The following is a 22,416-nucleotide window of genomic DNA, read 5'->3' as shown; positions in this document are numbered from 1 at the left end:
GGCTGGTTCTTCGCGCGGCGATAAATCTCCCGCCGAAATAGTGCTTCTTTCGATTGGCTGTCTGCGGATTTTTTTTTGGCGAATTTGCCGCGCGATGCGAGCATTCGATGCCTTCCCATGTCACTGTGAATTAGTTACCGTTTGTTGAAAAGAAAATCATGTTTCCAGTGATAAAATCTCCTACAGTTACATTTTAATAAAATTACGTTGACTGGATTTGAAGGCACCGCTCGCTCGAGCACAAATTCTTTGATTCGCCGTCTTTGCGAAACGGGTGCCAGGCAGCAAGTGCCGGAAAAGAAAAAATCGAATCTAATAACTTCTCTCGAAGCTGGAAACCCGGCCGCTGGAAGTGGAAAAGCGTGGCGCCTCGGAAAACCACGGAAATCGGGGAAACTCGTTGCCCGATTCGCATCAGCGATCCATTTTCCCCGTCTTTTGAAAATTCCCTCGGACTGCCGGGCTCTCCCCGTATTAAAATTCGAGCAGTGTTTCCGGCACAATGTTGCCCCGGTGCTTTCGCTTCGGGGGTGTTCTTTCTTTCGTTTCCGTGAATAAAAAAAAAAGGAAAATGGCGCGGATCCGCGGCGGCGTGAAAGCACAGCGAGAGAAGAAAGGGCGCCCCGGAGTCTTTCATCGGGTTCCTTCGCCGGACGGTTCACATATCATAACTCATCCGGCGTGGTCTGATATTAGAAAGGTGACGTATCGTCATGTATTGTGAGCCTCCGGTGAAAGGAGTCTCAGAAGTCGCTGCTTTTACGCGAGCATGCCGCCCCCGCGCGCAACCTACGTCGCGCAGCATGAACCGTCGTGTAACACGTGCGATATATTATTCGCGGTGTAACGTAACGAAACCGGGCCGTGCAAGCTGTAAAGACGCATTAATCCGGCGACAGCGGAGTCTTTTATAGTGATTTTCGGCCAAAACATGGGGAGGTTCGTTGGAAATGCACCCAGAAAGAAATTTTTGCGAAATTTTCCAGAAGGAATTGAACGGGAACCTTGGAAATGTGATGAAAAATTGAAATCTGGAAATTAATACAATTGCTAGTTCATGGCTGTGTTTTTAGTGAGAATAATTTTTTTAGAAGCGTCCATGCACCGAGGGCCACGAGGGTCGGAATTGACCCTTCGTTGAGAAATAACAAGATCCGTTCCTCGAGGGTAGAAACAAGTACAAAGAGAAGCGAGTACGACAATGTTCTTTTGTTATTCTTGGAACAGTGCTTTACGCTGTGTTTAAAGAGCCGAGGAATTATGTGTATGCAGAAACGGAAGTGGAGGCGAGTACAGCGACGCGAAGGTATTATAATTTTCTTAAGCAATTGATTGATGACTGCAGTGATCGAGTTGATTGAGGTTTAAACTCTGAGAAAGTAGTGCCGTTAAATCATAGAGTGTCACCTAAATATTTCCCGAGGCGCAACGGGGACCATAAACTAAGCAATGCCACTAAAATTTTATTGACAATAAAAGTTGTAGCGAAGTTATCGCGTGTTCCAGAACTTTGATGGCGTCTCGGAGGAGACTTGGCACCAACAATTAAGGGTTAATTTTAATGTAACGCAAATTGCTTCGCAATCGACATTAAAGAATTATGTGTCCTCGCCACGTAGTGGCCAAAGTGCTTCGGAAACTACAAACAATATTATCTTTTAAAAACACGATTTTGAAGAATTCACAGAACTCGCGAAACAAAGGCTTCTCCGTCGTTCCATGCTCTTTCACAAGTAATATTGTGCATTCCCAACATCTTAGTTCAACTTCCCTTCACCAGGCTCGCAATTTTTCTTTAAACAGTAACCGAACTATCCAATATATTCGTGATTAAATTAGAACGAGGAAACGGCTCTTCCGCAAGCCGAAAGTAGGTTTACAATTCGCGAGAATTAAATAATAATTTCCCTCCGGGGAAAGGAGGGTTGTCCTGACGAAATCTCTAGTGCTCGCCACAGGATCCGACACGGATCACAATTCTCCCGTCGTTTACGCATTTCCCGTAGCTACCACCTGCCGACAATAACACGGGGAACTGGCGAAGGACCGGAGCATAGCTCGCACGAAGTTGTTAAACACGTGCTCGCCGGGTAATAAGAGGCGCCGGCTGTCCCGCGGCGTAATCAGCCTCGTAAAACCGGGCTTTACGATCGGCCGCTTACGCAAAAACCCGATCATATCCGCGTGAACCGGAAGCAACACGTACTCCGCATAAGCCCGCATAAAACTTGCGAAACACACGGCCCGCGAATTTCCCGGGGCGGCTAGGCTGGCTGCTCTCGGTTGCGCATCCCAGGGCCGAAAGGAAACTGTAATAAATTTCGCGAGCCGCGCGATTACACCGTGTACCTCCGCGCTCACGAATTTCCAAACCATCGATCTCGCCGGATGAGATATTACTGAGAGATCCTGGAACTCCGAGCGTTCCGGCGATCTCTTTATTGGCATGTACACGCTCCGATATGGAGATCATGCTGCTATGAAAATTGAAAAGCCCCCCGTGCTCCCTCGTATTTCTGGCCGAGCGCGGATATCGAGGGCTCGCCGTGATCGCTCCGGTATGCTGATGCTTGCACTACTTTGTGTAATTGTTTACTCGATGCTGCTGCGAATTTCGAGCCCGAATCCGAAGTGGATGAACTATTTTCCTTCCGATGAAAGGAATGTCTACTGTATTCGGTTAACAACAGACCTGGGGACTTTGGAAACGACATTATTTCAGATATTATTGGAAATATTATCTTCCAGATATTATTTTAAATAACGGGTTACTTTATTTTATAATTACGTCCATTACTCACCTGAAAAGATCTTGTAAAATTGATTCTTTTCGTAAATTTTCGAGCATCGTTACAAAAGTGTAGCTTTGTAGAATTGACCTGCTCTTGCGTATCAGTATAAATAATCTTACTTAATCTGGAGTCTCGTGAAGATCTTCTCATTCTTCAAAATTTTGTGTTGTCTACTAAAACGAATGTTCAATGTACTCAATCTTTCGATCGTCACAATTTTGGCCGATTAATTTACCCATCTCGAGGATCAAGGATCTGGGAAAGTGTTGCGATTCATGTCCACTTTCACGAGTGCAAAGTGCATATATCGGTGGTGCCAAACAGCACCTTCTTGTAATTCTGGTTCAACGTTTTCTTCAATTGTTCCGCGTGCTCTTTGTCCGTGGTTTCGCAGACGACCTTCACGTCCACGCTGAAGACGTCCGACATGATCCAAGCCCTCTCGTGCATGATGTCCTTTATCGAGACACCGATGTTGGCCAGGATTTTGCAAAGCTCTGCGATTCCACCGGGTCGATCGGACACTGTCACTGTGAACTTCATCAGGCGACCTTCGGCTACTAGGCCTCGTTCCAGGCATCTGCCTAGGATCGTTGTGTCGATGTTGCCTCCACACAGCGGTAGCACAACCCTAATTAGTAGCAAAAGAAGAGAAACCTCAGTATAGGTAAAGGAAAAATCATTACTGTGATACATAACTGTGATATTGAAACTTTTTCTAATATGGACCTTTTTCCTTTCAGTTCGTCCAGCTGGCCCGCCAATATGGCCGCCAATCCTGTTGCACCGGCACCCTCGACGATGCACTTCTCGCTCTCGACCAGTTTTAAAATTGCGATCGCGATCCATTCCTCCTTGACCACGACTAATTTATCGATTAACGGGTTTGCTGTTGCAAAAGCGTTGTACCCGACCATGGGAACCGCTAGGCCGTCAGCCAAGGTGGATTCTATGGGGGTGTATACGGGTCGCTCTGATTTTCGCGCTTCGTGGAAACTGGAACATCTCTCTGATTCGACACCCTGAAACAGCAGAAAAGAATCTTGGAAATGACAGTCACGATATAAATGCTTAAACGGACAATGACTCACGATGATTGTGATGTTGGGGTGAAGGGTCTTCACAGCCAATGCCACGCCAGCGATCAAACCACCCCCGCCGACAGGAACCACAATGGCGTCGATGTTCGGTACTTGCTCCACGATCTCCAAACCCAACGTGCCCTGTCCAGCCATGATATCCGGATGATCGTAACTAAAATGAATGTACAATCTCGTGAACTATTCCATACAATTTTAATTGCATAGAAGCAGTTTATTTTAAACCCACATATGGAACTGCACAATTAAAAACTAGGTCATCAGCTGACCCAATACTTTCATTCGCGAATGTATCAATTCCTGTGGAACATTGCACTACAATTTATTCCTGGATTAGCGCGATTACTAACCGAGCTAGGACTTCGTTAATTATTATTTCGATCATTTAATAGTAATCGTCATTGATTAATAACTAACGGGTTGAAGAACCCTCGATACGTGTTAGCATTATGTATTTGCATTGAATCAGAGAGCGGATGTTGGTACACCCTGGTGTACAGTTGCGATGAATTTCGATCCACACGCGCCTCTTTGTTACTAATAATACAAACGCGAACCAATTTGCTATCGACTTATCGCGATGAAACTTTACGAATTAATTTACCATTTGTAATGTAGTGCTATGAATCTTTGAAAATTCGTTTTCATACCCGTTTATGTACATCATCCCTTCCTGCTTCGAGTACTTGAGAGCAATACGCTTCGCTTCGCCCATGTCACGACCTTCGACGATCACGTTGGCACCGTACTGTCGACAGGCGGCGATCTTCATGATCGGCGCTAAGACAGGCATCACCACAGTCACCGGAATCCCCAATTCGTAGCCGTGGTAGCATAACGCTAAAGCATGGTTGCCCAAGGAAGCCGATATCACGCCGATCTTCTTCTGCTCGTCCGTCAACATCATCAGAGCGTGCCTTGCTCCCCTCTCTTTGAAGCTTCCGGTTTTTTGGAGGAAGTCCTTCTTCAGGTACAGATCGATTCCTGTCTGATCCGACAGTCGCGATCGCTAAAGATTAGGCGAAGAAATTATTGTCTTAAGTTAACTCAATTATTTCGATTTCACGCACTGTATCCCGGAGATAACGTACCACGCACGGAGTGTTAATGATTCCGCTCTTGATCTTGAACGCCGCCGAGGTGATGTCCTCGAAGGTGATCTTCTGAGGGTTCTGCTCCACGCAGAAGGGGTCGACGAGTTCCTCATTGCTCTGCGGAAAGAAATACAGGGAACACTCCTCAGTCCTCGAGATAAACTTGATCCGGTGGATCGGATCAACAGCGCGGACGATCGAAGCGAAATGTATAACGATCGCGAACAAACTGGCAAAGAGATCGAGACAACGGGACAGAGAACGTTTCAACGGCAGTATCGAGATCATTTCCTGGAATTCGCGATCGCATCGCCGTTTCTCGATCTCTCTCGCGGAATGGTGGACTCGATCGAGCGATTTTGATCGGTGATCCGATCGGTGACGGAGTGATTACGTGGAGGTCGAGATCGCCGTTCTGCTTCCCGTTCAGGTCCCTCATGATCGATCGATCCGCGAAAAATCGACTGCGAACGATCGCCGGTCGGCCGAGTTACTTATCCGAACGTGAGAGACTCGCGTATCGCGGTGACAAGAGTTATCAGGCTATGACCTTCGACCTCGGCGCTCGGCCGAGGACAAGTCTCGTGATTGCCATAGTTCTCCGTCGTGCAGTTTTTCCGTCCGATTAGGAGACGCGATTACGCGACCGAGTAATAATATTCCATTCGGCGATCGAGGGAACAATGGGAGACTGACAGGGAAACGAGCATTTGAGAATGAAACGGTGTCCATAATTTCGCGAGAGTAATTTTAAGGTACACAAGACAGGAGTCAGCAATGGAAAGTTGCAATAAAGAAGATTTGTCAGTGAAGATTCTGAGTCTTGAATGCGTAAGTATAAACTCCGTTAGGAGCAGTGTCGACGAGAAAAGTTTTAGGTTTTTGTGAGAAATGAAGTCGCGCGACAGATTCACGAGAGCAATTTTAGGGTACATAAAATAGGAATTCGCAGTGAGAAGAAGGAAAAAGAAGATTGTCAAGGTAATTTAGTGGAGAGCGCTGTCAGAAGTGTTCTACGTAGAATGAAGAAAGAAGAGTGTGAAGGAGAAACTTGAGGTTTTGAGTGTACACTGCAGGGAACGCGTAGTCTAACACGTGTAAGACAGCTTTTGGATTCTGCGAGAGATGCAGTCCGCGTGGTAGATTTGCAAAAATAGAAAGGTCATCAAGATAATTTGCTTGAGAGTGCTGTCAGAGTGGAACAACAAAATCAAGAGATGCTTACCATAAGTGTTTAGAAAGTAGTCACAGGATAATGGGAAAACAAAACTTGAGGTCCGCGATGTGCAGATCTTCCACTTCCGGCCACTCGCCTAAACACCCTGAAATCAACTAATTTGACTGAATAACGATCACGAAGCATCGAGCCGAAGATAACCCCGACTAGACCGATAGTACTCGAACGCTTCCGACAGTACAAGAGAAAATGATCGCGCCCGAAAGTTCATTCTTTTTCAGTAGAGTTCTTATCTTTGCTTATCAAACATAAATTCAATGCATAATAATAACAAGCAAAGAGATCTTTTTAAAAATGGTTGTCCCAAGGCAATCTTGTTTATAATCTAGCGAAGAATATGGGCGAGTACAGTGTAACAATTTCTTCGGAAATTATCTGGTAGAAAGTTAAATTACATTTGTAATTTTTGGTTTAGTTAAACACTACAGTATATTAAATTTGGAGAATCCATGAAATTTAGAGTCCAGCATGACTCATAGTATCTGCGTTATCGTGAGGAGCTGTTCGATAATTCTTGTGCAGCTTTCCTGTTGATTTGCAATGAACTGACAGTGATTACGAGTTCGATGGAAGATTTTGTAAAGAAGGGAGTCAACGCAGATAATGATGATCGATAATTTCTCCTGAATCATTAACGGAAAGCTTGCTCGAGAGCCCAGCAGTAAAATAAATGCGTGTTTTTCCGTATTCGTATAATTAATAATAATCACTTCATATTCTTTTTATGTCTACTGCATTGCATTGCTTACTCTTTATGCTCATTGTACTGCTTTCCAAGTTCTTTGTTTTCTATGGTAAACATTCTGCTCTGTCACGAGCAATTAAAACGATACTGATATTTTGAAGCTATTATTATTATCATTGTTATTGCTAAAATAGGGTCAGATGCGGTTCGGCTGTCGCACAATGCTCGTCAAAACACAGCGAGCCACGTTCATTGCGGGATTATTCATTGTTCCACGTAATTATTCGTGACAAATGCGAATATAAATAACGAGGCAAGAAAAGTACATGTGCCGTGTGTTGTTATTGTTTGTTGTTCCGTGTTGTTTTAACTCGCGTTAGCTAAGCCGGCCGTATTATAACAGCAAAATGCCAACGAACTCCACGCGTCACGTACACATAACAATAATCTCGCGGTTGATCATTAACAAACGCAAGTAAGCACGTCGATGGCCGATTGTTCATTTACGCACACGCGAACAGGCGCGGTGTGCAGAATTTTATGGATCTACAACGCGGAGATGATCCTGCAGATACGGACAAAAGAATAATTTGAAAGGTTCACAATATTTTGAAAAAAAATATATATATAAAATTCTCCATTTTTAATATTTAAATTGTCATAACTCCTTTAAAAAAAATCATACGGCAATAAACTTGGTCTCAGTTTAAAGCTTGTAGTCTCTACTTGTGGAAACCATCGACAAAATTATAAAATTTTAAATATTAAATTAAAAAAACAATATTAATAAAAAATCTCCGCGCTCGAAAACCAACGTAATTTCTCTCCCACTACCATAATCGACAGTTCCGCCACTCCTAGACGAAACAGGGTACACAACGTGACACGCAGCCCCTCGACAATAATTTATTAATAATTTGGCATGCGTTATCGTGGCCACGTCACGTGCCAACGCGTACTCGGCTAATCTCGGCGCTCTATCTCTCGCCTAATCGCATGACGCTGTCGCGCGATAGCTCCAGTTTACAAACAGCTCCGCTCTGTCCTCTTCGTCACCATTGTTTCTCTATTCGATCATATTCTGGAACAGAACATGAAGAACAACCGGGAAGGCGACGGGAATCGTCGTTTCGCTGATGCAAGCGTAACGACGCTCGTTTGCTCGTGCACGCCTAAACGCGCAGACATTTTCGCACGCAGAAAGCCAGAACACGCAGGGGGATCGATTCTTACGATGTGATGCGAATATTTTCGCGCGGTATCCACCTTAGCCAGCGAAAAATTGCAACAAGTCGATCCTGATTTTTTCGGCGTGGGCCAGGTGAAAAGGCAGCACGCACGGATCGTTACCGTTGAATTCGCAGACTATAACCCCTCTGCTGCTCTTCAGCGTCAGCTTTTCTATGCAGGACAGCTTGGAACATCGGTAACTTCTTCCTGAATATTCCCTTTTCATCGCAGTGTCAGTCTGTTGCGGTTTTATCGCTGCGTTTTTCAAATTTCGCGCCGTTATGATGAGCACTGTTGTTATTCTGTTCCAAAATTATTTGGTTCTTCTAATTCATTGTTGGAAGGTGGAGGTTCACGCTGGTTTTGTATTACACCGTCTGAATAATATTAACGATAATTTATTGACAGTATTTCTTTGATACATGAGAGCAGTAATCAACCAAGATTAGAAAAGTCTTGAAAAGTTATTCTTCGCACGATCCACTCCAAGTTACCATTGACATCTTTTAGATCATCACTGTCATTCACTATTTCCACCACTGAAGGACCGCACACCTCCATCACATGCAATTTTCAACAACGGGAGACAAGAAGAATTCTCCGCGTACCATCCGACTATTTACAATTCTGCGAAGAGCGCAGAGGAAGATCTTTTAATAATGGGGTCGAGTAACATGATACAATGCCAGGCGAAAGAGCGAGGATCGGAAAAGTCAGAGCGAACGTTACAAAAGACTGAGCTCTATTATTTACAGGAACGACGCGGTTCACGCGTCAAGATAGAAAAATATGCGACGAGTACAATTTACAACCAGCGGAGACGCTCAAACGCAGGGATTGAAAAGTAACTGTTTCGAATTGTTATACGTTCTGTTCTCATTGGAACTGTTGCACGGTTCAATTTACATGAGTCAGCCCCACTGTTCTCCCACCACTCACACAGAGAGACAGAGAATGAATACAATGTATGCAGTGCCACGAAAAAGTACACATGGAAAAAATTAAATTTTATTTTCCGTAATTGTCGTGTTACCCTCGTAAATGTGGCACCAATGAATAGATGAGATTCTTCCGATTAAAATGAGCCCAAACACGAGGTAAATCGGACTAATTTGACCGATTTTCCCATTACCCCCACTACTGCGCTCGTGCGATTGGAGTGCGGTAGTGGGGATAGCGGCTGAAATGGCCAGGTCGGACTTAAATCGATAAATGTAATCCGATCTACATCGTGTTTGGACTCATTTTAATCGGCAGAATCTCGGCTATTCATTGGCATTACAATTGCAAAGCTAAGACGACAATTACCGAAATGAAATTATTCTTGTTCAGCCACAGTCTGAACTATCGATGCTCGACGCTCTATTAACGTATTTAACGTAAATTTAACCGTGCAGCACTGTATAACTGTCTTCAATCCTTGCACAAAGGGCTTCAAGAGGCGCTCGTTCCCCTGCTGCTCTCCACGATCCTGCGTCTCTCCCTCAAAAGCTCCAGGAATCTCGCTCTAGGACTGCCGGGGTACTTCAGCTTGTCCCTGAACTGGAGAATCTCGTTCGTGCCTTCGTCCTTCGGCAACGCTTTCGAGCCGTCTCTGATTCTCCGTGAGTAGTCGTCTAATTCTTGAAGTCCCCTGACAGGGGACAAGTCCGTCACACGTTGCGTCGAGTAGCTGCTCTTCAGTCCCAAGTACTCATCTTCCAAGTCATCGTGATGCTTGGTTCTCCTGAACAAACTGTTCGACGAATCGTCTCGTTGCGATCTAGAAGAGTCCACATGTAGCTTCCCTTCTATACGATCGAACCTCCTCAAGGGTAAGAAGTCATCCTCCATGGTGGACTCCAGATCATCGAAAGACATTCCTTGTGTCCTGGCGACTGACAGGTTTCCCGTAATCTCATAGCTCGTACAGTTCGGTTCGTTCAGGTCCAAACTACCACGAAGATCTCCACGGAAAGACTCGTTCGCGTGATTGTATTTCTCTCTGAGCTTTGAGTAGGTGATAGGACTTCGAGGTCTATGGTCAAGGGTCTTGGAGAACCTGTTCTGAAGTCTACTCGATGCTCTGCAGCTGGTCGCGTTCGCCACGTTCATCAGCTGATCGAAGATCCTCTTTTCCAGGTCGTCGTCCACGTTTTGCGATTTTATGGGCTGTTGACTTGGTTTAGGGTGATAGTCGGCGAATCTAGGGCTGGTCCAGTCTTCGATCATGTTAGAGTTGTCTTCTCTTCTATCGCAAACCACGAAATCGCTCGTCACAGGTGTACGATCTGTGCTAGGACTCGCTAAACTCGGTCTAGCGCCAGCAGATCCGCAGTTGACACCGTATTTCACGCGAAGCAGCTCGTTATGCCTGTCCACCCTCCGGATGCAGTCTTCCAGCCGTTGGATTCCATTCAGACAACGATCGTACGACTCCGTCGAGACGACGATGTCCTCGTCGTTCTCCAGATAATCGGCGTCGTCCGTCGCCAAGACCTCTTGCCTCTGCTGATCCAGATTCCATGAGGAGGAGTTGCTTCTGCGACGAGACCCTTGCTTCCCGACCCGTTTCTGGTGGCTGGGCGATGGACACCTTGAGTAAAATCGATGGGATTATTCTCACTGATCAGTAGTTGGCTTACAATTATTAAAATTATTAAAATAGAAAATACCTTTTCATTCAACTTCTAGTTACCACAAAGTATCCACAAAAATTGTCTCTCACCTCTCAAGCACGCTAGCAACGTTGATGGACTCATTGATGGAGTTCAGGTTCCGCATAAAGGTCACAGCCTCGCTAAGATACTCTTCAAGGATCTTCTTCGCTGCATGGTTGCAAGGGGCATCCTCCTCTTCATCCTCAATATTCTCACAACTGTCAGACTCGCTGTTCTCCGACAGATTCAGCACGGAAAACTTCACCTTCTTATTATTCTGCTTTGCATCTATCCGCAAATCCTGTAAACCTTCCGTCGACGTTTCTTCGGCATCTCTAGCCTGTACCTTCTCTTCCCAATCATCCTCCAACTTCGAACTCTTCTCCTCTTGCTGAGAATCATCAGTCTCATCGTTGGACGACTGAACGCCGTCCACAATCTCCGACACGCTCCTCTTCTTCCTTTTCTTAATGATAGACTTCAAGGACGTCTTTGGACTCTGCTTGGAAGTTTCTTCCTCCAAGGACACTTTATCATCAACCTCAGTACTGCTTGAAAAAGATACTTTCTTCTTCCCACTGCTGTTCAAACGATTGGAGTCTTCAGGGTCTTCGTTCGCGTCTTTGAAGCCGTAACTAGGTCTACCGAGGATAAGGTCCTTGTAATCATGCACTTGTAGGATCTCTCCCTCTGACGGCTTAATCTTCGGGAACTCAACCTGGCTGTCCTCGAAATCTCCAAGTTCTTTGCACTCTGGTTCAAGGGCTGTCACCTTAGGACAATCCTTTTTCGTGTGTGCTACGACATCGGGCGGACAAACATTTTCTCTCAGTTCACACTCCCCCATCTTCAGCATCGTCTGACCCATCACATTGTTCTCATTGTAATCCAAACTGTCGTCCGAGAAGCTATGATCATGTTCACTAGCACCATTCTCCGAAGGCTTCGCGTCGCTCTGTACTTCAGGCTCTGTCTTCGAGTACGTGAAACCACCGTTCTCCGAGGCACAGTTCGAGCACGACAATGTCAATCCAGCAATCTCGCCGACCTTAGACTGCCACGAAGAAGGTCTCTCGTTGTACCCAAAGTTATGGATCTTATTAATAGCTCCGGGAACCGACCACTTCCTCCACGGGTCCTCCTCCCTCCCAAAATCGAACCTCTTCTTCGTGATGAACGCCTCGGTGATCAAGCCATCCCTGATGAACCCCTCACCCTGCCTCCGTCCCCCAAAACCGCCAACGTCTCCATCCCTAACCTGGGACACGTACGAAGTCCCAAGAGAGTTCCGGAAAGTGATGGAATTCCTCATCCTCGTCCCATCAACCCTTCCCCCAGCCCCATCCACCCTTCTAGAAACATTGTTAGGGTCCTGGAAGATGTTCTCAATCCTGAACACTCGGCCGTCCGTCTGACTAAGCGTCGACCTACTGTCATCCTTGAAACAAACAACCTCGGGCCTGGTATCCTTAGCTTCTTCAGTCTGAACCTCGCCGTCCCTGGTCCTAGACCTCGCCTTATCCTGCTCCAGGCTGTCCATCACAGCTATCCTGGATTCTATGACATTTGTGCTCTCAATCGTGATACTGATCGTGTCTGGCAGCGATATAGAAATCACGCTTTTCTCAGGACTACCAACAGACGAAGGATTCCTAGGTTCTTGAACAGGATTACAACACTGTCTCAGACAGGCTGGAGCTTTGCTCTCTATCCTACGAGGATCCAGAGGCCTAGGAGTCTGTACCGCAAAACTCCTACAAGAAGAGTACAAAGTGTTGGTCGAGCTCTCAACATGCATTGCTGCTCGATGATCGCTTTCATGACACACATCCGACACCTCTGTGCTGGACAAATTGCTCTCAGCATAGTTCTGAGTATCATCAGAGAGGATTCCTGAGTCGTGCCTTGGAGAATGAAACTCGTACTCGAACTCATCCAGGTCATTGGCTAGACTGGCAACATCCTTACACCTGACGATGCTGGTTTTCGGCTTATCGGTTAAAGTAGCCATCTCTTTTACTCTCAAAACTGGTGTCCTGCGTTCAGCAACGACCTCGCAGTCCACATGGTCGTCCGTCAGCACTGCCACGTCTTGGATCTCGGGCATCTCCGTCGAAGATGCCGTGTCTCTCATCCTGATGGTCCTGTCGCAGTCAGTCTGCGTGTCCACGCAAACTCTTCGTCTCTTTCCCAGCATCTTCCTCGAGATCTCCTGCAGCTTCATCCTCGCCAGAGATTTGACTTCGGTCCCTTCTGGCGGAGATCTGATCCCAGAGGCATCCTCCGGTACCTTCTTGCTAGAGTACAGTCTTTCCGTGACTGCTGCCACGATCTGAGCCCTCTTAACCTTCTGAATAGGCGTGTGAGATCTGGTAGAAGGTGATTCCTGCTCGATAGAGTCTTTCCTGTGTAACAGCTTGTCCCTAGTTAGACTGGAGATCGAGATCTGCTCGTCCTTAGAACTGCTGGAACTGCTGTCCTTGCTGGTCTTCCTCTTCAGGTTCTCCAAGCTTGGCTTCCTTGCGTTCTTTCCTTTACCTGAACCCTGAGAGTCTTTTAGCGACTTGTCAGAATCGTTGCTACCTTTCCTCTGCAGTGGTTCTTTGCTGCCTAGCCAGAGACTTTTCTTGGCGATCTTCTGGTCGTCTATCTCTCGAATGTTGTTCAACTTCTTGGCCCTTTCTGGGACTGCAGAACGCCTTTCTAGGTTCGTATGGGACCTTTCTAGGGGGAAGAAGGGCTCCTTCTTCCTTTGGATTGTTTCCACAGATCCGAACCTCTTGGAAATGTGAAGGTTCGAGGAGATTGGAGCTGACAGCAGGTCTACCGAGTCCTGTTTTCTGAATTTAGGCTTCTCCTTCAAGTTGGGCGAGGATTTGTAGACCTCTGATTGGTAGACGTCCACTTCGTTGTCCCCAGAAGCCTGGCAAGAGTTCACCGAACTACTCCTGTCATCGTGATCGATGCTCTCCGGCTTTTCTGGATCGTCGAACCCTTCATGCTCGTGCCCGATGAACTCAACGTCGATCCCGTCTTCGGCTACCTCGTCGGAACAGATCTCCTCGATCTGCGTCGACGATTCCTGCAGACTGTCATCCGGTTTGATCAACACTGCCACCAGGGTCGGAATGTCGACGAACACCGACTCGTGGATCTCGCTGACTTCATCCTCCTCGTCGTTCAACTCTGTCACTCTGGCGCGGTTGTAGGCCCTCTCGAAACGATCCTTCGATGACAACAACTCGTACGAGCCGAATCTTTTCAAGGAGCAACCGGTGTCCAAGGTTGTGAGACTCTCCGTTGACGTGGACCTCCTCAGCGGAAGAACACTCCTGCGAACTCGATGTTCTTCTGGTTTTGAATCCCTCTGGGGTTCTTCGTTCTTCGAGTCCGGATCTGGCTCTTCGTAAGGCTCTATTAAGACTCTTGGTTCTTCCGGTGAGGCTTCGATGGCTTTGAGATCCGACTGATCCTGGATCTTCTGACAGGAACACAACGCTTGGCTGGGCTCGATGTTCTACGGAGAAGAGAGGCAATCGATTAGCGAAACGACAACGAGTTGGGCGTTAAAGTGTTCAAGCAGACGAGCCAGGAAAATCATCAAATCCCAGGCAGCACGCGATAAACAAGCCGCAACAATGACACTTTTCGTCGCTCGCTCGACAAACGGCGTCGCGTTACATCGGACGGTGCAAACAGAAAAATAAATTAGCAAACACTCGGTGAAACGGCGCGAGATCCCACCCGGGGGGAAATTGGGAGGCGTCTATTTATAATCGGAGCTGATTTGCAATCGACCGATTACAAAATGTGCCCGGTGGCCAGCCGAACGAACCTCCCCCCGTAGAACGGCGAATCGGGCACGGGATAAATCGCTCGAGTTTATTATCGGTATAAACTCGCGTCGAAACGTCATTACGCAAATGAAATGCATGGATCGTTTATTTGATACTCATTGACCGACCGCCGGCGGTTCCGCGCCCGGGATTCGACTCGAAAACGAACCAACGATTGCTGATAAAATACAGTTCGCAGGTGCGCCGTCCGCTTAATGAGTGATCCACATTACCGCTCCATTTTCCATCGGCCGAACGCCGATTTTACAATATCCTTGCGCAAGTTACGTACCCGGCCATCGACTAGCAGCCCCGCTCGAATTTCTCTTTACGATATTATTACACAAGCGGAATCGGATCGAGATCCTACACTTTGATGTGCTGTTTCGAGCATTTTCATCCCGCCAATCGAGAACTGATTGCTCGCGACACGTTCGAGAGAATAAAGTGACGACGAAGATGATTGTAACGCAACTTGAAAAAATATTTTCCCGTAGATGAATTTCTGGAAAAAAATTCATGAAGACTCCAATACTTCTGTGATTGTTCGATGCGGCGCGTTTCGGTGGATCGGAGAATGGTATGCTTTGTTAGGGGATCTTACCTTTTCGAGTAGAAGGGATTTGAGCCTGGCGACCTCGGCCCTCAACTCCCGGATGACCCTGGCCACGGGATCCTCGTTGACCACCGGCCGGTTGACCACGCTCTGCGCCCTTTGCGCGAATCGCAGGGTGTGCGCGGTCTCGTTGTAGCTGCCGCTTGCTGGCGATATCGCTGGAAAACGGGGAGCAACGGTGCAGAGAACAGGTGGTAATTAACAGGAACGTGTTCGGAGCGGACTCGCGTTCACCGCCGCGACCACGAATCGACAGCCCGCGAGCGAACCGACGACGAGTGCGATTCACTCTTGTTCATTCCGCGTTTTTCTCGCGATCCCGACAACTGATTACGCTGTCCAGCAAAATTCTTACAATTTTCCCATACGTCTCACTAGCCAGCAAACGATTTTTACAGACCCAGACGTCATCGTTTCTCAGGGAAGCTGAGTTTTGAAGAAAGTGTCAGATTTTTAAACAATTTTTAAACAATTTTAGTGTAAGAGTGACTATTACACGTGGAATGATTCTGCAGACTCTGCCGAATGTAATGGTATTTTTTATATAACATCGCAAACGTTTAGAGGAGAGCAGAACGCTCCCTTGATTAACATCTAACACACCGAAAAAAGGTCGTGTGTTTTACTATTTATTTTGAAAATCAAGAGTCTGAAAATCATCGCGAATAAAACATGAACCTTCTTCTCGACAAGTCTACAAAAGTGTAAATTCGATAAAAAAAAAAAAGAATTCAGTTGCGCTACGTACTATACAATACTTGAAGACCCATCAAAAAGTGTGGATCAATACAAAACCAATTTAGTGTGCTCACAGTATTTATAGTGTGTCTAAATATTGAATGAAACAACATGATTTAGAAGTTGTGCAATTTTCTCGGCATCTACGGTAATTGTTAACTCGATTACTAAATTTCAAACGCTAGAAGTACCGCGATGTTTCCTCGTGTGAAGTTTAAAAGAACTCTCTAGCGTTTTCCATCTATTCAATTATAACGCCCGTAACTTGCTTAGCGTTCCATTTATTTTCCCGATAATTATAAAATAAATACTCCCGGGGAGCGGGTCACTCGAACCCATCCGCCGGTTCCTGGAGCATCGAAAAGATAAATTTGCATGAGAACCCCGCAGCCTGCTAATTGAATTCCACGGGAACGATCAATTAAATGCTCGTTCGGCTCGATCCGCGGAGTCGACTCGAAAAAAGGAGAAAATCGCGGCGGTCGGACCGTGCGTTTCCTGCGGAAAAAATCCGGAAATTCGATCGGCGAACGGGTTCGATCTTCCTCGAAACGAGAAAACGTCAGTCCGGGGCCGGGGCCGGATTTAATTCGACAAAGTGCCATCACCCGAAAGGTTGATCCCTGTGCCCGCGTCTCTCCCCGTTTCCCATACGCGGTCAATCATAAACGCAGACACTGAATATTAAACGCCCCCCTCCGCTCGATAATAAACCCGATTGCTATTAGCAATTCAATTAGCCGTCGATGATCAGCGGTTTGGAATATTTCGCCGCGATTAATTATACGCGTCCCTGTCCCGGTCCTAGGAATATTCGGGGATTCTTCCGTTTCCGCGGAACACACGCACCCATACATGAACAACAACATATATATATATAGGATGATCGCTAATTGGCTCGCGTGCTTTTTCTAGTCCCGGCTGTTTAATTGTATCCTCTAATGTACCGGGAGCGACGAGCTGGCCCGCGGGACCGAATAATCCGAATTAAACGTGTCTCTAGTTATGGCAACGGCGAATCCCCTCGTGGCGACCCAGCGAAAAGCCGACCCTGCGTTGCGTGCGTTGTGCGCACGATTTTCTTGTAACGGGTGGCCTGGAAGTCGTAATCGAAGCGGAGATGGTTTCCATTTTTCATGAATTCTTAACTAAATTCTGTTTCCATTGCAAAATTTTTTACTGTGAAAGACGATTTGGTACAGAGCAGAATTATTCAGAAGCCGCTGGATAAAATGTTGATACGCGTTTCTCCAGATGTGTGGGTTAATTTTGTCAAGGCCCGCAAAAAGGCGGGACAAATATTCGAGCGTAAATACCAGGAGAAATCCCGGGGGAAGGATTTCTCGATCGCGAAGGAAAGCGTTGTGTAGTTCCAAGAGAATTCTTTGGTTGAAGCAGAATCCGCGGAGAGAGCACAAGTGTGCTCATTCATCTCCGGGGTTACCACGATTTCCAGCCGACCCTGCAAGAGTTACATACAGAACAAGAGACTCCACTGTGTACCTAGGTATGTACTTTTCTACGGTGCGGTGTCTAACTACGTTTAAATTCTACGAGATTTACGGCCGACCCGTTTGCGGAAGTTTACTACAGCAGTACTTCGACCAAGACACCAAAAGACGTCCGCATGTTACATGGCTGACGCGTGATTTATCGCGACCGTTTACGGTATGTATGTACATGGGAAACTACCAATAATCCATCTACCAATGCACTACTCCATCTACCAATAATCTACGGTTGCCTCGTTGACGGGATCTCCCAACGATCTTCTAATTTTGTGTGACAATTTCAGTACTTGGACCTGTGGGCTACGAGGATTATGTACAGAGAGCTGAACAATGGCGTCCGAGATTTTCTGGGTTTGTAGCACTCGCAACGATCCAGTTCGCGAAGTGGATTCAGAGATTGTTTAATCAGCACGGACGGTATCGAGTGGAATTATTCGGAAGTCGCGTAATTTTATAATTTTATTCAAAAAAGACCACACAGCGATTGAACATTTTCCAACAGCATTCGCCGAAAACTACAAACCCCTAAGCTCGCGGAGCCCGCTCTCGACCGCTTCGTATGTACATCGTGGCTACGTCGGCACAAGCTGAGATAGGATTATTCGTATTTACCGAATTCCGGTTACTACGGTTTTTCGCGCCAGTTATCGAATTATAATCTGGCCGCGCCTTAGCTCGCCTGGAAAACCATTTAAACCAATTACGAACCTGGCGGAGTCGGCGCTCCGGTATCGCCGGGCACATAATTTCATGAATCAGAGGCTCGCGATAATAATTCTCCTCCGGCAATTAACCGGAATTTATGGAAAGCCGGAGCAAGAGCGAGAGAAGCAGAAATAGAGAAAAAACGGGGTGGTAGGGGAAAGAAGAGAGGAAGAGAGAGAGTTAAGCGTCCCCGGACGTTGCGGGTGCTTATGGGAGGACGATACGGGGGTGGAAAAGCGACGGCCAATTTTTTTTTTTTTTGCACTTAAGTCGTCTTCCCGAATTAAATATCGCAATCGCGGAGAACGATGGAGGAAGAAAAAAGGAATTTAAAACGACTCCGTGTCAAAATGGATACCGGGACGCGTCCGTGGGAGAATCTGGGACGAGCGTAAAACGGATTAGCGAAAGGGGTGGGGGCTGAGAGGGTGATAGAAGACGGAGAGAGAGAGAGAAAAAGAAAACCGCTCGTTGAACGTGTAAATCATCGTTTAATGGATGGATGCACGGGAGAACGGAGCCTTCCGAGAATAAATGCGACGCGATAGAACAGGCGCAGGGGGTGAGAGGGAGGGCGCGGTCGAGGGGACGGGGGAAAGTGAGAGCAGAAGAAGGGAAGATCAAAGGGAAGACACTTACTGGCGAGCATAATGGTAGTGGCATTTCCGCCAAGTGCGTCCTTCAACAGCCAAGTAAGCGAAGAATCTCTGTAAGGGATGAACCTTCTGCCTGGACCACTTCCGGTCGAGCCTCTCTCCGCGAGGGCTGATATCACGTTCCCTAGAGCCACTAGACTCTTGTTTATGTTCGCACCCTCCTGCAAGAAACACGGCGAGCCTTCTTTTTCGCAAATTTTTACACGTCGCGCGATACGGCGATGGTCCTACGGCGAAACAAGATGAAGAATTCGAGAATGTGATTTTGCGTTGTTTCACTCTTCCGAAGAAGAATCGAACACCCATAGGTGATACTCACGAACTTAAAAAGAAAACGACACTGTAAGAAATCATTGCATCTACAATGTTCATATTGAAAGCTTGCAGTTCGAAGAACGTGTGGTGGGATTCACGTTGGAAAACGATCCAGCTCGAAGAGTATCGATCTCGGTCAGTTTACGTTTTCGCGAAGATGATGCTATATTCGGGCGAGTGACTCACCTTCAGCCGGTGGATTCCGCCGCACGTGGCCGCGCTTTCGCTGCCCGCCAGATCGACCAAGCGTAGTTTACTGGCACCGCGTGGCGGGGATCCCTCGCTCCTCCTCCTCGAGGATCCAGCGGAGGCGGAGGAAGCGCCGCAAGCAACGCTCGACGGCTCCGGGGTCACGGCGATCGTCAGCAGAGCGTGGCTGCGGCTGCTGCTCGGGTTCTGCAGGGTCGACGCTGTCTTCCGGGCCCGAGTCCCTTCCTCCACGTAGGACATCAACGAACCCAGGTTGCGGACCACGTGATGGGTCAGTCCTGGACCCAAACAACACCGAAACAGTACTCCACACCGTCTTATTCCCCGTAGAAACTGCTAACCGATCGTTTGTCTTACGGGCAGGGTCAGACGACGGGTCACGAGCACACGGAATAGAGGATCGATTCTGTTCTAATTTCACTTGCAGCGAGACAGGTGTGTCAATCAGATTGCCCATCGTACAATGTTCAATTACGCGGATTGAATCTTTTCGAAGTGTAACAGTGGCGCAATGGACTCCTTGCTACCAATAATTTTGTCAAATTCCATGTTAGTTTGTCAAACGTGGCCGTGTGAAATTCTGCGAAACAAACCTGTCACGACCATCGCGATTTCTCACCTGGGCAAAAGCCATCGGAACGGATTCGATCAAATATTCATCTGCCGCGACACAGCGTCGTCGGCGTTTAAGGTGTCGAGTATCGATAACCGTATAGTGAACGCGTTCGCGAGAGATCGAAAATTGACCCAGTTGTACCGAGGCTCGATGCATAAGGGTATTCGGAGAGAGAGAGAGAGAGAGAGAGAGCAGAAGCGAAAGGATGTGGAGTGAATTTTCGCTTTGATAAAGGGGGATCGAGAGGAATTGGAAAGGAAAATCGAAATATCGAACATCGTTGAGGATATAAGTGGAAGACAGTCTATCAAGTTCAAGGGAACGGGAGAGAACTCGCGGAAAAATCTCGGCTACGCGAGAGAGAGAGAGAGAGAGAGAGAGAATCCCCGAGATCGGAAGTGTAAGGAATCGACTTGGAAGATCCCGAAGAAATCCTCGTAAGGTTACAAAGGTTTAAGGGTGATCGAGGGGAGGGGTAAGTTTCCACGAAGATCGCAATTATCCGGGACTACGGAGCGTCTCCGATTGCCGATACCTTGAACGTAAGGGCCGAGTCGAGGATGCTCGCGAACTCTCAATCCGCTCGCGCTCGAGGACGGCTTCAGGAGGTCTCTCACCCTCTCGTTGTATATCTCCAGGTAACTGAAACAGAATTCAGCGGGCGTTACGCTTCGGCCGTTTGATTGATTGCGTTAATTTAACGGGACCGCGCTGATGGATTCGCTCTCGGCTGTTACAACTTCGCGGAACTCGTCTGTTCCGGAATATCGGAGTCGTTCGGATCCTTCGGGAAAATTTATTCGCATAGTGTGCTTCTGATTCGATTTTGATCAATCTGAGCAGAGAGAGAGAGATAGAGAAACGAGAAGTCTGGGTGGTGGAAATTAGTACAGTAAGGAGACCCGTTAATTCATGCAACCCCTATCGTGACACTTAGTTCGCCTGGGGATGACCTTGACACACACAAAAATTCTGGAGGTCGCCGGTGCCGTTTCGTAAATATTTACCGGTGAGCTTTTCTCTCTCGGTTTCCCTTCGATCGGTATCGGTGAGTTACTGGGGGGGGGGGAGCAGACATGGCGCCGGCGTAAAAGCGAAAGGAGACAAATGTAAAGAACGGAAACCGTCCGGGGAACACCGAGGCAGGAAAGTGTTTCCACGGGGCCGCGAGCAGCACCATGGAAACTTCGATCGCTGTTAAGCGGATTTACGGTCGCACGTGCGGACGTTTCACGGGCACAGCGGAGCAGATAATGACGTTAAGAGGATCCAGGAGCTTGCGGTGGCCCGTGCGCTCACCTACCGGCACCGTTCCGACGAAAAGTGTGCGTCCACGGTCCGCTAAATCTCCGCTTTTCGGCCTGCAGACTGTTTCCCCGCGAACAATCGTCGCCGTCGTCGTCGATTTGTTTGTGCCCGACGACGAGACGCACCCCCGCGCTTCGCCGCTGCTCCGTAATTACAAGTAGGAACTCGGTAATTGCTCGCGGGATCGATGGGCAACATTTTATCCGAGGGATTTCCTTTGCGACGAACTGCCCCGGAAGCGATACGGTTCGAACGCTCTTTTGACACTAGGTTTACGGAGCATTAAAAGTGAGTATTTGACATTACTTTATAAAAATAAGAAGAATGTGTCTTTTAAATAATTTTACGTGTCATTTTTTAAATAATACACACCTAAGGAAATAAGTTTGTTGAGTAATTCCACGTAGATGGATCTTCACAATCTCAATAATCGTAAATTAAAAATATTAGAACCCGTCATTTTGACGGGTCCCGTAAACCTAGTGTTAAACATGTTTTTCTTGCTTATTTTTGACTTTTTTTTTTAGGTTGCACGAAGAGAGATAATTTATTTCGAATGGCTGAGATTCTCGTGAACGGCCAGGAAATTCGGGAAATTCGTCCGAGTGGAAGAGAAAGATTGCAAGAGTAAGTTTCGCGGGTACGAAGTCGACTCCGGTGGAAGTCACTGGTAAGGTCTCGAGTTCCGATGATTGAAATCATCGGGCTAGGGCTGAATTTCGATCAAGTTGGCCCTGCGGAAGCACTTGAAGCGCTCATCGCTCCCCGGCGAAAGGACTGCGGCCTTTGACGTCACGTATTTCACTCACGAATCCCGGCAGAATTGGAGTCGAAGTAGATAGGGTCGTCGGTGGTCAGACCGCGCGCTCCGCTCCGCTGCTGGAAATATTCAGCGTCGACCGGCGCGGCGCGGCGCTCATTCATTTCGGCGAACGCGCTTCCGGAAATTAGAAAATCGAACGGGCCGCGTACGTTTCACGGCTTCCTTGACCCTAAAACCTGGATACCGCGGGCAATCTCTTATCCCTCGGAACATTATAGCTTCTTATTTTTCCCTCTGCGCAGCATTTGTTCGCCTAAACCCTGCCGCGACACCCTACCTCCTTCAGACTATGAAATGTTACGCTG

The 22,416-nt window shown here is 47.3% G+C and overlaps 2 protein-coding genes across 4 annotated transcripts in view; both read right to left on the bottom strand.

The window, feature by feature from the left end:
- Positions 1–1,763: 1,763 nt before the first annotated feature.
- Srr (Serine racemase) lies at positions 1,764–6,343 on the bottom strand. Of its 3 annotated transcripts, XR_013083470.1 has the most exons (7): positions 5,381–5,501; positions 4,984–5,103; positions 4,543–4,901; positions 3,884–4,046; positions 3,522–3,814; positions 2,802–3,423; positions 1,764–2,699 (listed from the first exon to the last, which is right to left on the bottom strand). XR_013083470.1 is itself a non-coding variant. In XM_076800962.1 (6 exons), exons 1-6 carry the CDS (start codon positions 6,212–6,214, stop codon positions 3,078–3,080), a joined length of 1,284 nt encoding a protein of 427 aa, XP_076657077.1. In that variant the 5' UTR covers positions 6,215–6,343; the 3' UTR covers positions 2,744–3,077. The 3 variants fall into 3 exon arrangements, 2 of the variants coding, with proteins under 2 accessions (XP_076657077.1, XP_076657076.1); XM_076800962.1 differs by lacking the exons at positions 1,764–2,699; positions 5,381–5,501 and adding an exon at positions 6,212–6,343 and having other exon boundaries at positions 2,744–3,423; XM_076800961.1 differs by lacking the exon at positions 1,764–2,699 and having other exon boundaries at positions 2,744–3,423.
- A 3,136-nt stretch (positions 6,344–9,479) lies between these two features.
- LOC143361488 (uncharacterized) overlaps positions 9,480–22,416 on the bottom strand; it is a 29,931-nt gene continuing 16,994 nt past the window's right edge. The window contains exons 4-9 of the mRNA XM_076800916.1: positions 20,516–20,622; positions 19,341–19,642; positions 18,823–19,000; positions 15,218–15,387; positions 10,846–14,294; positions 9,480–10,713 (exon numbers count right to left, since the gene is read on the bottom strand). Of these exons, the coding sequence (XP_076657031.1) occupies positions 9,573–10,713; positions 10,846–14,294; positions 15,218–15,387; positions 18,823–19,000; positions 19,341–19,642; positions 20,516–20,622 (5,347 nt within the window). The 3' untranslated portion in view covers positions 9,480–9,572. The remainder of the gene's footprint in view (positions 10,714–10,845; positions 14,295–15,217; positions 15,388–18,822; positions 19,001–19,340; positions 19,643–20,515; positions 20,623–22,416) is intronic.

Source organism: Halictus rubicundus, chromosome 15 (assembly GCF_050948215.1).
Source record: "Halictus rubicundus isolate RS-2024b chromosome 15, iyHalRubi1_principal, whole genome shotgun sequence".
NCBI lineage: Eukaryota > Metazoa > Arthropoda > Insecta > Hymenoptera > Halictidae > Halictus > Halictus rubicundus.
This window is presented reverse-complemented; position numbering and strand designations above follow the sequence as displayed.

Excerpts from the sequence above, each read along its gene's own strand:
- Srr (XM_076800961.1), bottom strand. The coding sequence starts at position 5,425 with ATGAGGGACCTGAACGGGAAGCAGAACGGCGATCTCGACCTCCAC. Across the intron at positions 4,902-4,983 it reads TCATTAACACTCCGTGCGTG|CGATCGCGACTGTCGGATCA; the intron begins GTACGTTATCTC and ends CCTAATCTTTAG. Across the intron at positions 3,815-3,883 it reads ACCCCAACATCACAATCATC|GGTGTCGAATCAGAGAGATG; the intron begins GTGAGTCATTGT and ends CTGCTGTTTCAG.